This window comes from Aythya ferina (genome assembly GCF_964211825.1).
Source record: "Aythya ferina genome assembly, chromosome: 18".
Taxonomy (NCBI): Eukaryota; Metazoa; Chordata; class Aves; order Anseriformes; family Anatidae; genus Aythya; species Aythya ferina.
The window spans coordinates 2,294,580-2,311,088 of record NC_140317.1 but is presented as its reverse complement, the minus strand read 5'-3'; the positions used below and the strand labels follow the sequence as shown (position 1 = coordinate 2,311,088).

Here is a 16,509-nt window from a genome sequence, read left to right as displayed (position 1 = left end):
GTGTTTTGTCAAGTATGCTGTCAAACAACTGTTGCATTTCAAGCAAACGGCTACTACTTGACAAAGTCTTGTTTGGGCAGGCTGGTGTCTTCAGTCTCTGGCCAGGAATCGCTGGACTGAAACGGCAGTGTGCTCCCAGCTGATTAATAACAAATCTGGTTGGCAGTGCCTTCAGACTAGGGAGAATAGCAGCCATTTTGTCAGTACATAATGAAACCATGAGGTTCGCCCTTTGCAGTACTGTGCTGGTTATCTTCTACCCTTTTCTCCTGGTAACTGGGGATTCCTGCTAGGCTGTGATAAGTGAAAATGTTTGAAGGTACAGACTTCAGAGAACTGACCCACTTTTTGTCCTGTGTTAAATAAACTTGCATTTAGCATCCTTGATGTGTTTATCATCAATACCCAACTCCACTTCTGCTTGTGTCTGTTACCTTCAATAGACTTCCAATAGAGATGCTTGTTTTAGGGTACTTTAAATAGGGATTTATTATGCTAGACCTGAGTCAGGTAATGTTCTTTTTACAGGCATAATACATTAAAGAGCTAATGTGGGATGCTTCAGGTAGGTGTTCTGGGAATCTGGCTTCAGCTTTTAGGGTATATTCATGTTTTTAGTTTTAAAAGAATGAATTACTAAGCTGGTATGATGGCTTGTAGCCATAGTTGAGGAACTGATTTGTAAAGCATAGGCTGTATGTTTAGTGAAAACGGTGTGCAGGTGGGTGTGAACAGCAGTTCCTTAGCTTGTTTTTCTTCCTCTTCTCCTTTCCCCCAAATACAGCTGATCTGCTGCTTGAAGGATTTAACAATTACAGATTTTTATCTAATGGCTACATCCCCATTCCTGGGCAACAAGACAAGGATAACTTTCAGGAGACTATGGAAGCAATGCATATCATGGGATTTTCACACGATGAGATCTTGTGTAAGTTAAGCCTCTTAGATTGTTAAAGTGTACTTTTTGTCCTGTACATGTGTGTACACACTTGCAAATTTAGTCAACAGATTTAACGTTGTTTCAGTGTCTTGACAGCCTGCATAAATGTTAACGTAAGCTTACAGCTGAGTTAAAGCCATTTGCCTAAAATGTGTGATATAAAACTATTTCCTTTCTGAACTTGTGCTTCAAGTTTGGAAGGAAAATGATGTAAGTAACTGAAGAAAAATTTGCTAAGTTGAACTCTCTTCAATTAAACTGGTGTATATGTCTCTTGTTAACACAGCAATGCTGAAAGTGGTGTCTTCAGTGCTACAGTTTGGGAATATTTCCTTTAAGAAGGAGAGAAATACCGATCAAGCCTCTATGCCAGAGAATACTGGTAAGTTGGTCACGCTTTTACGGCTTCCTTTAACTTGAGCTGCAGTTTTCTTCCTATCGTTTGTTTAGTGCTTATCTTTGAGTACAGAGCAGCCTTCTGAGCTTCCTTGTTAAAATTTTGTGGAAAAAAGGTGCCATGATTGCAATGGTAGTAGCCAACAGGTAATTATTAAAACTCGCATCTTCCATTCTCATAATGCAGACAAATTCAGATATCCATCAACAGAAATGATGCCGTTTTCATTGCTTCTAAACTTTAAGTATTTCAGTTGTAGTCCTGTTTATTGCTATCTACAAAGACTTAAGCACTAGGAAAAAGTGCATGCTTAAATCCATTTGTTTTCTTTGGTTCCTGACAGCAGTTTTCTTGCCAATGATAAGAACCCTGGAGCCAAGCACAACTTCCATAGTGAAATGGCTGAACATAAGAATGCTGTATTTCAGAAAACCTGATTTCTGAAGTGGTGTGGTAGTGTGACTAAAATTTATCAGTATCCTAAATGCAATGCAATCAGCATTTTGAGGAGTTCTTTCTTTCTTCACTAAAATAGCTGATGAAGCAGTTCTCAGATCTTGAATTTAGTACTTCAGTTGTGGCCTTTTAAAGGCTGTCATGGAAAGTCAGCTTTGAGAACTGACCTCAGTGCACGGAGCAGTAAGAATCATTCATGAGACCTGCTGCACATGCACGAATCAAATTCTTGTCTGTCTTGTTTGATAATTGCCCTAAATTGCTGTGTGTGCGTACTGCTTGCAGTGTCCAAAACTTTTGTGATTTCCCAGGGCAGTGACCTGCTGCTCCAGCGAGCAGGTATGGATTAAAGCTCGACAATCACTGACTGGACATTTGGCTTGCAGTTGTCATTTGGGGTTTTGCAGGGAGGAAGAAAGCTTGGGTGGGGGACTGGGTTTTGGGGCTTTTAGTGTCAGCTGAGGCAGTTCAAAGGAGTATGTTTCCATTTAAAAGGTGGAATGTATAAAAGATATAAATGCCTCTTACTTTCTGACTATCTTCACTTTTGTTTTATTACTGTTGTTTTTGGACATAGAATTCTAAAGGATAAGTATATCTATATAGATATATAGTAGACCTATATCTCTATCTGTATATCTATATCCAATAGTGTGCTATTGAATATAGAATTTTAAATAAAGTGAAGATGCTGAAAAGATCAAATTGCAGTTAAGGCATGTTGCTGTTCTGCATTTAAAATCTAATCTACTAGGTTATCTGGTTATATTTTTTACCATATCTTTTTGAAGATACTGAATAAAACTGATCTTCATCAGCTTGTCATCTGTATTGTCACATCTCACTGATGGGTTTTCCTAGTATACTACAGAGAAATAAGTGTCATGACAGTGACGAGTTTAGAGGTGTGTCTGAAATAGGGCAGATTTGTCTCCCCATAGACAGGAAGGAATTCGTGTGGGTAGTAAAGGTGTGAACCTAAACAATGTGGATGAAAAAAAGGAAATAGTTAAAGACCCATTTCAAGTATAAACATAAGAGATAGCAAAAAGTTCATATAGTAGTCCTGGAGGAAGGGGGGAGGGAAGCTGTTTTTACAGAACCAATTCACACTTGTCAGGTTTAGAAGCCTTTCTTCTGAAAGGTTCATAAACAATTTCATAAGGTTTGTACTTGAACTACGATACAAGCTTTTCCAGCATCTTTGCCTTATCCAGAAATTAAAACTGAAGTTGGATAGCCAGGGCTTGCTACAATCAGTAGACAGTTAAGTGGACATTCCTCAGCTGTAAGTGAACAAGACAAGTTGTATGTTGTTTTTGGTGCAACATTGATCAAGAGTAAAAAAAAAAAAAAAAAAAAAAAAAGAAACAATCCTACATGTCAGTGATGGAAATTGCACAGAGCTTTTAAATGGTCTGACTGAAGGAGGGAAACCAAGTGAGTGAAGTAGCATGGCTCGGTGTTGTCTGCCTTTCTGGGCTGCAATTGCACACGCTGCCAGCTCATGTGGAGCTTCTCATCCACCAACACCCCCAGGTCCCTCTCCCCAGGGCTTCTTTCAGTCCATTCCCTGCCCAGCCTAGATTTGTGCTTGGGATTGCCCCAGCCCAACGCAGCACCTTGCCCTTGGCCTTGCTGAACCTCACGAGGTCTGCACAGGCCCACCTCCCAGCCTGCCCAGGCCCCTCATGACGGCAGCCTTCCCTCCAGCACATCGACCGCACCACGCAGCTCAGTGGCATCAGCAGACTTGCTGAGGGTGCACTCAGTTCCCCTGTCCATATCCCTGACAAAGATATTAAACAGTGCCGGTCCCAGTGCTGACCCCGAGGAACACCACTCATTACTGATCTCCACCTGGACACTGAGCCACTGACCGCAGCTCTGAGTGCAACCATCCAGCCAGTTACTTACCCACCCAGTGCTCCGTCCGTCACATCCATGCGGCTCCAATTTAGAGACAAGTGTATCATGGGGGACAGGGTCAAATGCCTTGCACAAGTCCAGGAGGGTGATGTCAGTTGCTTTTCCCTTATCCGCCAGTGCTGTAACCCTGTTGTAGCAGGCCACCAAATTTGTCAGGTGTGCTCTGCCCTTAGTGAAGTCCAGTTGGCTGCCACCAGTATGGCTTCACTAAGGGCAGGTCGTGCCTGACAAGTGCTCGTGTACGTAGCTAAAGTGAAAGGAATAATCAGTTGATGCCATGCTAACTTCACTGATGCAGCTACGTTTTGATGTACGAGCCATTGTAATGAAGGTATAGCAGAGAGAATTGCAGACTTTAAAACCAAGTAGTAGCATTTTGAATACCATACAAAAACATCCTCTGCTTTTATGTTGGTATTATCTTTTTTAATGTAGGTTTATAAAAAAAAATTTTATTTCAACAGTAAAACAATGAGCTGCTAGACTAGAAAGCTAGAAGGTTGAAATACTTACTGAATACAGTGTGGAAAGCTTCCTGCTAAAGGGCAGCACTTACCCAGACCTAAAAATATCTTTAGCGTCACTTTCATTTTTAGAAATTTGGAATCATAAGCACCTAGCCTATTGGAAAGGTTATTTGGAAAAAGGGGTTGATGCAGTGAGAATATCTGATGAGGGTGTGTGTAATGCATAATTTCAAACAATGAACCAGGACACCAGGAGAATTCAAGCTGTCTAAAAGTGAGCTGCTGTTATTCTAAGCAATTTAACACATGGGTTTATAATATTTTGTATAAACAGGGTATTCTGCTATAGTCTATAATACGAGCATTCATAGCATTATGCTGCCATACCTGCCTAAACTGAAGCACAGGTTTTTAAGGAACCTTTAATGTGATAGAGTTGACGTGTGACACCATGCTGTGCTTTTTTTTTTTTTGGAGGTGAGAAAATGCTCCCAGTAAAGTAATAAAATGAAGACCTGTGTGTGGGCAATAGGCTGCTGCATGACCTCCTTGTAACTTTGTGAAATGTAGCATTTTCCACATTCCCTTAAAGAAGTTCAGTGGGTACTTCTGTAGACATTTGCGTCAGCTTTTGGGATGAAGTCCCACAGACACAGGCTTTGCAGTAGGGTAGGTCTGTCCACAAGAGAAGTGCATCTTCCTGACAGCTATTTTGAATAGCTGTTAAATTTTTCAGTTGGTGCATGAATGCCTTTGTCAGTAGCATGTTTCACCCGTGTTGCTAGCTGCTGTGGAGGATTTAAGCACTTACATTTATTACTTCAATTTCCAGTTGCACAGAAACTCTGCCATCTACTGGGAATGAACGTGATGGAGTTCACCCGGGCCATACTGACACCACGCATCAAAGTCGGCAGAGATTACGTTCAGAAAGCCCAGACCAAAGAACAAGTAAGTTGTGGTGCTTTAAAGATGAAACAGTACCTCATCCTGATTCCTCCTTAATAAGAAAAGGTGGGATTAAATGTTTACTGCCACTAACGTTTGCTGTCCTCACTAAACATCCTTTAAGTGGTAAAAGTCAGTGGTAGAGTAAAAGAAACTTCCTTTTCCTTAGCCTTCTGTTGGTTTTATCCTTTCATGTAGTTATACATACTAAATGCATAGAGCCTTTGTTTTTATGGTACTGTTTAGAAACACATGACCATAACATCAAGCTGCATACTGTTTCGTCTGCTTGTTTTCTTTCCCCAGGGGTATTAACGCCATTGAACTTCTTTTGTTGCTCAGTTATTTTTGATAACATCCATGTCCATGTTCTTTTGATGACTTTTCCAGAGTAAATAAACTTTCCTGTTTGCATTTTCAGGCAGACTTTGCAGTGGAAGCTTTGGCAAAGGCCACCTATGAACGCCTCTTCCGCTGGCTTGTTCACCGCATTAACAAAGCTTTGGACAGGACCAAACGACAGGGAGCGTCTTTTATTGGAATTCTGGATATTGCTGGATTTGAGATCTTTGAGGTACTTTAAAACACTGATCAGATTTTTCTTTTCCTCTCCATGTTATTGTGCATTCAGGATTAACTGTAGTGCTACTAAACTCATGCATGTTTCAAGGCTGCAGAAGGGTTTTGGAGTTTGTAGCACATGAATGCTTTGACAACCCTGAATTACAGTGCCAAAAAATCAAACAGTGAACCGTTCTCTGATATGTGATATTTCTACAACAATTATGTTTCCCTATTACGTGCTAGTTCAGTATAGGTACCAGGGAACATAAGAGACTGAATAATCCTTTTTCCACTTTTCTTTACAATGTCCTTGAATGTTGCAGGGCTTTCAGGGAATTTCCTTACAAGGTCAAATTTTTGACTTCCAAATGTGGTAAATCCTGCCACTGAATTATTCTTGCTTACGAATGTTATTTTTGTAGTTGAACTCCTTTGAGCAACTCTGCATTAACTACACCAATGAGAAGCTTCAGCAGTTATTCAACCACACGATGTTTATCCTGGAGCAAGAGGAGTACCAACGAGAGGGTATAGAGTGGAATTTCATTGACTTTGGACTGGATCTGCAGCCTTGCATTGACTTGATCGAAAGACCTGTGAGTTTGTGCATTAATAATACTCTAAGGAGAAGGGGTTCGTCTCAAGCGTTTGTCTTACAGACTGTAGGACTGTACAGAGATTTCTTGCAAAGCTATTGTGGAAACAGTTAACTTGAATGCTGAATTCCAAGGCCTAAAATGCCATGTATTAATAAAAAGGATTTATCCTTAAGGGATTTTGACCCGGTGTTAGGGTAAAACACTCTGCTGAAGATATTAAGCAACTATTTTTATACCTTTTCCCTTGTACTAACGAAGTCTTTAGTCCTTCCACTTTCATATTAAACCGTGGCAGTGCATTATAGGAGCTGTAGTGTGGTGATTTAGTAAGAAAGCTTTTCAAGTCTTAAGGTAAAACTTTGAAATCAATAGAAAAAATTCTGAAACCCCATTTAGGATAAACTTTCTTGCAAATCTGCCTTTTGAATAGGACAGTAATATTTTAAAGGTGGTGTTATCACTGCACTTTGATATTCTGGCTGCTCAATATATGGAAGCTGAAAAAGACTTCAAAGCAGTACGAACAGCTGGTTTCAGGAAGGGACTGGGAGAACTGAGGATCATAATTCCTGGAAGGTTCTCTTTGTACGTCAGAAGTATGCTGTCAAAGTTATTTTATGACTGTTTAATTAAAACTAGAGCATTGCAGTTACTGCTCTGTACATTCATCTGTGCGTACTCTAGAGTACCCAAAGTTGGCAGTGCCAATGATGCTGTGCATCCTGAAGAGCAGAACAGACACACTCTGGCATTGGTGGTTTTTTGTTACTGCAACACAAGAAAACAACCAAACAAAAGGGAAATCTTATTTCAGTTATCAAAATGTTGCATTTTGAGAGTGGAACTTAAAATTCTGTCTCCTTGGAAGGTAAAATCTCTGCCAAAAAGACTGGAGGCTTCAGAATGGGGGTGTTCTCAATATGCAGATGGTTTAAGTGAATATTCTAAAATGCATTAAAGTACTTTTTTTTTTAAAGGAAAGGTCAGCATAGTCTTAATTGTTCAGCAAATGAAGTATGTGATGCTATGTAGTAGGCAAATATAAACATCTTCAAATGTTTAATTTCTGAGTTCATTAGAAACTTTTGAAATACAAATCTTTATGAACTATTTTTCCATTCTGTTCCTGTGTATATTGGTCTGTCTTCCCTGAGGAAAATGATTGTCAAACAATTCTACAGCTGTACAATGCTAGTGTTGCTTGTTCCCTACTTCATTCTAAGAATAAACAAACCCTCTAATGGAGTAGTATATGAAACTGCTGGCTGCTGAAGTTAAGCCTGCTGAATCCCTCTGGATGCTGCTACTGCATATCAACACAAGGCTTGGCAAGGGAAGGCCTCATGGCTGCCACAGTAGTATCAAGTGGCTGGGAGGGATAATTGTCTTCAGTTTTGCCAACATTAAAGCATGACAGTAACTACTGTGGAAACCTGGGTGAGCTGCTGCATAGGTATGTGCTGTAGAAATGTTTGGAAGGAAACTCTGGAGGTCATCTATTACAGTCTCGTCTGAAAGCAAGGCTTCAGGCAGTACTAGGTCAGCTCTATCAGAGTCCATATACATTGGAATGAATTGGTTTGAACCAGTCAAAATGCCTTCATGGAACTGAATTCCCCCACAGTTTGCTTTAATTTATATCAAACTAGAATCAACTTTTTATTGTGGCATTCAATTACATGTTTTGAATACAAAATATTATGAAATATATGCATATTAAATAGTAACACAAATAAAATACATCTGAATTTCAGGCAAATCCTCCTGGTGTGTTAGCATTACTGGATGAAGAATGCTGGTTCCCTAAAGCTACTGACAAAACATTTGTGGAAAAATTGGTCCAAGAGCAAGGAACCCACTCCAAATTCCAAAAGCCAAGACAGCTCAAGGACAAAGCAGACTTCTGCATTATTCATTATGCAGGGAAGGTAAGAGTTAAATATTAGATACTTGGTTAGAAACATTGGTTTAAGAAAAGTATTATGAGGTGCGAAGCTACCAAATTTAGAAGTACTTGTGCAAGAAGATGGCCTGGTTTTGTTTTTTTGGACATGCGGGAGTGCTCTGATGGAACTCTTGTTACCAAATAGCAGACAGAAGTTAAAAATAATAATATTAAAATAAGTAAATATTTCAATTCCCTGAAATTTTGTTGTCAGGTCTTAGAGGTGAGTTTTTTCAGGGCTTACTAGAGTGGTCTATTCTGAGTATGTTTCCAAGTTGATAATGCATAAGTAGGACTATGTCAGTACTATCTTGTTCAACTTTATTCCCTCAGTTCAACACAAGACTGTTTGTTCCCTTCTATAGCTAAACTGATATCTTTTCACCTTTACTGTTAATTCAACCTTCATTTTTCTGCTGAGGGGCAGAGCGTGGATGCAATGTAAACTGGTCCATGAAGCAGCCATGTAGTCCTTGTCAGCATTTTGTAGACATTTCATGATCACCAAGTCTATTCTGTAGGGTCATGCTATGTAACCAGTTTCATAAATAGCTAAACTTAATCCTAGTACCATTTCTTGAAGAGCTGGGTGATCACCAACCACATGAAGTTTAACAAAGGCAAGTGCCGGGTCCTCCACCAAGGACGGGGCAACTGTGGCTGTACGTACAGACTGAGTGATGAGATGCTAGAGAGCAGCCCCGCAGAGAGGGATCTGGGGGTTGTGGTTGGCAGCAAGTTGAATATGAGCCAGCAGTGTGCCCTGGCAGCCAGGAGGGCCAACCGTACCCTGGGGTGCATCAAGCACTGCATCACCAGTCGGTCGAGGGAGGTGATTGTCCCACTCTACTCTGGTGTGGCCTCACCTCGAGCACTGTGTGCAGTTCTGGGCACCACAGTACAAAAAGGACATTGAACTGTTGGAGAGTGTCCAGAGTAGGGCAACTAAGATGGTGAAGGGCCTAGAGGGGAAGATGTATGAGGAGCGGCTGAGGGCACGGGGCCTGTTCAGCCTGGAGAAGAGGAGTCTGTTCGAGTCTGTTCGAGTCTGTTCTCCTTTAATTTCAAATATTATTAATGTTATCTATTCATTAATGTTTGGTGGTGCCAATTAGATAATTGTAGCAAAATAAAATAAATGTGTTGCTTCAATATTTAAAATAGTAACTTTAGAAATAGTCAATCACTGTTGCTACAGTTAATAGTAAATTAGCTGTGAAACAAAAGATTACCTTTAGGTAATCAAAATGAAGTAAAACATCTTGGTACCAGAGTACAAAGAAGTAATTGTTTGGCAGCAGCCAGCCATTCTTCAGAACATTGCAGGCATTTCTGTGATGCTGACTCTGCATTGACTTACCTTCTTCTGACAGAAAGTGCTTTTCAGTTACCAGTCGGAGCGTGTATGTCCTTCAAAAGTGAAATCCTTGTAAAATATCTTTCTGCAAAAAAGACTAGGATGCTCTCATCTGATTTTAGATGGTGGGAGTATTTGAATTTGGCTTGCCTTCCAAAGTCCTTATTTAGAAATAGCTACCTTTTGGTCTTGTTGAAGCAAAACCATGCTACCCAGAGGTTGTTAGATTTTTATTTTTTAGGGCTCTCTTTTGCATTGTGATGAAGTCCATGTTGGTAGCATGGAATTTGCAACTGCTGAGCTATAGTTTCATGGCAAAACCACAGAACTGTTTCTTTCAAAGATAAGATCTCTCCTTGTTTTGTTTATAGAACAAAAATGTTTACGTAGATCTGTTATAGTGAAACTAAAAATTTATTTTTTCAGCACGTTCTCAGTTTAACTTAGGCATTTATGTACAGTAATTAAGGTCTGTGTCGGAGTTCTTTCTACATCTTCACAGCAAACAGCAGAGCCTTATTTTGTCAATACTGCCAAGCTGAGAAATGTATGCTAGCTACTAGTAAGCAAAAAGTCAGATGAAGTTTAAATTAAATTCATTATTATTTACTTTTACTCTTTCAATAGATCAATACATTTTAGTGGTACTTTGAAGTACTCTAAGGAGAGACAACTAAGTTCTGCCAAGCGAATATTTAAAAGAATGGGAGAAGAGTTATCAGTATACTGTTTCGAAAGCTTATTTTTAAAGCTAGAAAATCTAAAATTAAGGCTGGTAGTATATTGTGACCGTTTGCAATTTGTCTGCTCTAAAGGTAGACTACAAGGCAGATGAGTGGTTGATGAAGAACATGGACCCCCTGAATGACAACGTGGCTACACTCTTGCACCAGTCTTCTGACAAATTTGTTGCAGAACTTTGGAAAGATGGTAAGAGGTCATGCTCTGAGTACAGAAGTTGTTGTAGATTTCTCCTTGCTGGATTAGTTATCTTTTTGTGCCTGTTCTGTCCTCACTTCCACCTCTTCATTATAAATATCTACAGTGTTTTCTCTATGGTTTAGTACCAAAAATACAAGAGGGAAGCTGCGTTGCTCTTAGTATGGTCCTTTGCACATGTACCATTTCTGAGTAGCTGCTTCTCATATTCATTATTTGAACTGATAACTCACCTACTACTTGTTAACCTGTGTCAAATTTTATCTGTAGAATTATGTCTAAAATTCTTGACATGCTGCACTGAAGTCCTGAATATAAACAGCTGCTTCTTACATGAGCAGTACAGTGCAGGGGTGGGTGGGTGACACCCTGGAAAACTTATTTCCTGAAATAAAACTCATTAACAGCTAAACCAGTGCTTATATATTCCATATTAAAATCAAATGCAATATTTTGCCTACTGAACTGCACATTGCTGTTTAACCAGTTTTACCTGCACGTCAACAAATTTTTTTCCCAAAATGCTCCAAGAAGCAGAAATAACCAAATAACTACTAAGCAGGGACTGTTACAGTTTTTAACATCACAGTATATTAATATCAGTATATTTACATGTCATAGTGCATAAAGCCTGTACTTTCTTACTCCAGGAAAAATTCCAGCTTGTGATACAGGTGTTGCTGTAGGTTAATACAGAGTTTCCATCTTCTCAGGAGTACTTACTTGGCTCAGCTGCAGAGAGCTGTTACAATGAATATATTAAGAACTCTTTGGTTGGGGATCTGCTCCTTTCCTTTTGATTACATGTGTAGAAATGAAAGTGGTTTGATCCAAATATTCAAAACCTGCTTCCACAGATAATTGAAATATGCATGGAATATGTTGTGGCCTAATGGCCTTTGTAGCACAGTTAAGTCTGCTTGCAATTGATAAACCTGTTCTGTATACTAACTGAAGTGTCTTGTGTGTCTGCTCTTCTGTCTTTCTGTTTTTGCTGTTTCTCTGCCTTAGAGATTCAGAATATTCAGAGAGCCTGTTTCTATGACAATATTACTGGTCTTCATGATCCACCAGGTGAATGGATATAAAAACCATAGGCCTCCTAAAGGCAGGGCTGTTGTATCTACAGGAAAACCATTTTTGCTCGTAGGCTTGCATGAACTTTTTCATTTCATGCTAAATTTAGGTATACCTCCACAAGGCAAATGTTCTGAGTGCATACCTATTCAGTTGCTGCTGCATACATATAGCATCTATATTATGCATTGCATTTAAGCATTGCAGATGAAAAGGTTTGTTGCTTCCTAGTTCCAGAATTGCTTCTTAAATGATAATTCTGGTAGCTCTAAGTATTTGAGACAATGCATAAGCTTTATAACACTATCAAGCTTCTTTCTGCAGTCCAACATTGACAAAACTCTGGATATTTTAGAATGTAGGTATGGTTTTTGAGAAGGGGAGGTGAAGAATCTATGAAAACTATCAGAAATGCTGCAGTCTTGTTAGTGGAGTATATAAAATAAATTTCTCCTTGACTTATCAGAGTCGTTCTATTTAAAAACATGTTTAATATTTCCCCTTGTAGAAATTGCATGCTTTTATTAAGGTATTAAAATTAAACCACTTACTTAGGTATTTTGAAGAAGTTTTAGATATTTTTATCCAACCTCTTCATCCTCCCCTTCTTCCTCTCCAAGTTTTGAAATGTGTGTGTGAAGCTTGTGCCTTCAACCTTTGCAATTTTTACTTGAAACCTGCTATTCTCGATATACTACATACTTCAGGCTGCAAGTGCTGTTTACTTAAAAATAATAATAATAATAATAATTACTGAGTGTGAGTTCAGAAGTTTTAGCCAATAGGTAATTTCATTCATGCTGTTCAGTGACTGCTCTTAACCTACAGGGAAGACATATGAACTTTAATATTGATTATTTCAATATAAATAACCTTAATATAGTTGGAGGACAGAGGGGAGCAAAAGACAAATCAAAAAGACACAAATCAAAATCGATTTATTCACAACATTGTAAAACTGTACGCGGTCTTAGAGATGCCAGATGCCAAAACGGAATGATGTCCAGTCGTTAGTGGTGTCTGTTGGGTATGTGCTGTTACATTCATCTTCTGTAAGATGAATTTCTATCCCCTTTCTTCTGTAGAACTCAATTAAAAAAACTATAGCTTCTGTAAACTTCCAGTAATTTCTATCCCCCTTCTTCTGTAGAACTCAATTCTGCTCCAAAATAAATATTTGGGATATGCACTTATGAACAACTTGCTACAGACTTATTCTTCTAACTCTAATAAGCCACATAGATTCTTGCATTTAAAACTGTGTGTGGAGGATCTGGGCTCTGCTCTGTACTACATGAGACTTGCAAGTGGTTATTCAAACTTGTTGCCCTGTATTTTTCTGCTTTTAATCTTCCTGTTTTGTATAGACTTTTGAAAGCCATGTGAGTACAAGTATGAAATAAAATACTGACACTTTCTGATTCTTTATATACAAAACTAATTCTGGTAGCGTTTCCCTTTGCTTTCATGTAATTGAATGTGAAGATAACATTACAAAAACAAATTACATATAATCTCTTGATTTCATGGAGAACCAATGCATGCTGTGTATTTATTCAGTACTAAGAAGTACCAGCTATTATTAAGATGTAAGCCACCTTATTCCATGTTTAAGCAAGCTGTTTAAATAACTGTTGACATGCACGTGGAATCACAGTCTTGTTCATGTTTTTGGCGTAAGGGTCTTAATGATGACAGTCAGATTTGGAATGCGTGCTTCTAAAGAAGAAGCCAGGGAGATCCTTACCCAAAATGTTTCAAAATTAAACAAAACCTTTCTCTATTCTGATGCTTTGTGGCAGCTTTGAAGTGCATGGGTGTGCAGTTTTCCTGTTTTGAAAACCCTCTTTTGGTGAAGGGGAAATCTCCACAGATTTATATACAACTTGAAAGAATTATTCAAAATCTCTGACTAGCAAAAGTTGGGCAAATACTTTTTCCCCTCTTGTCACTGAAGTAATACTATTTCCAACTCTTCTGTAAATCATTGTCCTCAAACAAATTTGAGCATTCAGTAAAACTCATACTTCACCTATATGATTGTCATAAGTGGCTCTTCATTTTAAACAAATATGAACAGATAACTAATTCCAAATGTTCAACTCAAATATTTCATATTGTAAGAATACGAAGAATTGCCAGTTTCAAGGCAACTGTCTTTCTTAAAAGTTTACTTAAAGAAAATGGCTTTACTGGTCATGTAGAACTGCAAGTAAAGAGCTAGATACTTTAGTAGGTTCCTACTAAAGCTACACTACTCTGCTGTTTAAGTTTGTGGCTTCTGGTTCCACTGCTTCTGCACAGCGTCCCTAGTACCTGCTGACTGCCTTGCCTACTGATGGCATCTTCTGTCATTTGTTCCACAAAGCTTTTGCTGCTGCACTATTGCTCTTCTTTCTGTGCATCTTTATACCAGACAAATATTAAGGTTCACTTATTTACTTTCTCTTGTCCTTCCCAGTGGATCGTATTGTCGGTCTGGATCAGGTCACTGGAATAACAGAGACTGCTTTTGGCTCTGCATACAAGACCAAGAAGGGCATGTTTCGTACTGTTGGGCAACTGTACAAAGAGTCTCTCACCAAGCTGATGGCAACGCTCCGAAACACTAATCCCAATTTTGTTCGCTGCATCATTCCAAACCATGAAAAGAGGGTATGTGCTACAGACTACTCCCTGAATTCTTTCTCCTTATTAATAAGAATATTTATGTGCACTTTAAATTATGCATGCTGTCTGGGTATTCACTTTGAAATTCGAAGGCAGGTGTTGCAAAGCTTTCACACAGACCAATATACTTTGTGCTACCTGATCTAGTAGTTGCTTTGGGTAACTTGATCTAGTGGAAGGTCTCCCTGCCTATGGCAGCAGGGTTGGAACTAGGTGGTCCTTAATGTCCTGTCTAGCCCAAACCATTCTATGAATGTCTTCTCAGTATTCCCAAGCGCACCCTGGATTTAGACAGTTGATTTTGTAGAGAGTATCTTGAAAAATTTAAACTGCAATTTTTCATGATTGCAAATTAAAAATTTAAAAATCATGTTTTTGTTTGTCCAGGCTGGAAAATTGGATCCACACCTAGTTCTAGATCAGCTTCGTTGCAATGGTGTTTTGGAAGGAATAAGGATTTGTCGACAAGGATTTCCAAACAGGATAGTCTTCCAGGAATTTAGACAGAGGTAACAATGTGCATAGTCTCTTGAGGTTTTTATTTTTGAGGTGAAGTTTCTTGTTAAATTATTGGAAGAAAAAAAAACCAACAACAAACACAAGTAGAACAAAATCCATATCAGTGTGTGATGTCTTGAGGGGGTTTGAACTCAAAGCAGTTAAATGCTTAGTTTATCCAAAAGAGAATGAGGAAGGGAAAGCAACCTAAAATGGACTTCTGGAAAAGCTTTCTGGAGGAACAACTTAGTCATGCACTTGGTGGTAATACCTGTATGGGTTTATAAAAATAAAGATTACTGGTAAATATACAGACTTTTTTTTATTTGACTTTAAGGTATGAGATCCTTACTCCCAATGCAATTCCAAAAGGTTTTATGGATGGTAAGCAAGCCTGTGAGCGAATGGTAAGTATTTATGCCTAAATATTGTTAAAACACTGAAAAGTTAAAACAAAAAATGTCCTTTTCTTGACGTAAAAGCCATATACTTGTCTATCCATGTAGATCAGAGCCTTAGAGCTGGACCCCAACTTATACAGAATTGGACAGAGCAAGATATTTTTCCGAGCTGGTGTCTTGGCACACTTAGAAGAAGAACGAGATCTGAAGATCACAGACATTATCATCTTCTTCCAGGCAGTCTGCAGAGGATACCTGGCTAGAAAGTATGTGTGCTTTTATGACTGGATCTGCTTTTGATTACAAGTCTCTTTGATAGGTAGCTAGGCTTCAAAACTTCTATCTAAGGACAGACTTTTCTTAAGAAAGTATGTTGCCTGAAATATTGTAGTTGTGTCCAAGGGAAAGAGGTAAGTCTCCACCTACTAATTCTAATAAGACTTTGTACCTTCATTCCATAACAATATCTGCTTTTCTAGGTCTTGGCTTTATGACACATGGAGCAGTTTACTTCAATATAGCTAATGATTGCAAAAAATCTCTCCTGCTCCATCATAAGTTCTCAGAAGTACTCTGGAAAACTATTTTTTGAAACAAAGGGGGGCGGTTCACTGTCTAATCCATCCTGATTTTTATCAATTTGAGGAAAAAGTCTTAACAAATAGCATTGGTAAAATGGAATCCAGCTCTTGCCTATAACCCCAAGCAGAGCTACAGGCTGGGAGAGGAATGGTTGGAAAGCTGCCAGGCAGAGAAGGACCTGGGAGTGATGGTGGACAGTCGGCTGAATATGAGCCAGCAGTGTGCTCAGGTGGCCAAGAAGGCCAACGGCATCCTGGCTTGTATCAGGAACAGCGTGACCAGCAGGGCTAGGGAGGTGATCGTCCCCCTGTACTCAGCTCTGGTGAGGCCGCACCTCGAGTACTGTGTTCAGTTTTGGGCCCCTCGCTACAAGAAGGACATCGAGGTGCTTGAGCGGGTGCAGAGAAGGGCGACGAAGCTGGTGAGGGGCCTGGAGAACAAGTCCTACGAGGAGCGGCTGAGGGAGCTGGGCTTGTTCAGCCTGGAGAAGAGGAGGCTCAGGGGCGACCTTATCGCTCTCTATAGGTACCTCAAGGGAGGCTGTAGCGAGGTGGGGGTTGGTCTGTTCTCCCACGTGCCTGGTGACAGGACGAGGGGGAATGGGCTTAAGTTGAGCCAGGGGAGTTTTAGGTTAGATGTTAGGAAGAACTTCTTTACTGAAAGGGTTGTGAGGCATTGGAACAGGCTGCCCAGGGAAGTGGTGGAGTCACCATCCCTGGAAGTCTTCAAAAGACGCTTAG

The 16,509-nt window shown here is 39.5% G+C and overlaps 1 protein-coding gene across 2 annotated transcripts in view; it reads left to right on the top strand.

Moving 5' to 3' along the window:
* Positions 1-16,509, top strand: part of MYH10 (myosin heavy chain 10) — a 104,027-nt gene that overhangs the window by 63,717 nt on the left and 23,801 nt on the right. For both annotated transcript variants that reach the window (XM_084491805.1, XM_084491804.1), the window contains 11 exons: positions 785-928; positions 1,227-1,322; positions 5,022-5,140; positions 5,559-5,711; positions 6,124-6,297; positions 8,055-8,228; positions 10,418-10,532; positions 14,080-14,273; positions 14,676-14,797; positions 15,124-15,193; positions 15,293-15,453. In XM_084491805.1, the coding sequence (XP_084347931.1) occupies positions 785-928; positions 1,227-1,322; positions 5,022-5,140; positions 5,559-5,711; positions 6,124-6,297; positions 8,055-8,228; positions 10,418-10,532; positions 14,080-14,273; positions 14,676-14,797; positions 15,124-15,193; positions 15,293-15,453 (1,522 nt within the window). The remainder of the gene's footprint in view (positions 1-784; positions 929-1,226; positions 1,323-5,021; positions 5,141-5,558; positions 5,712-6,123; positions 6,298-8,054; positions 8,229-10,417; positions 10,533-14,079; positions 14,274-14,675; positions 14,798-15,123; positions 15,194-15,292; positions 15,454-16,509) is intronic.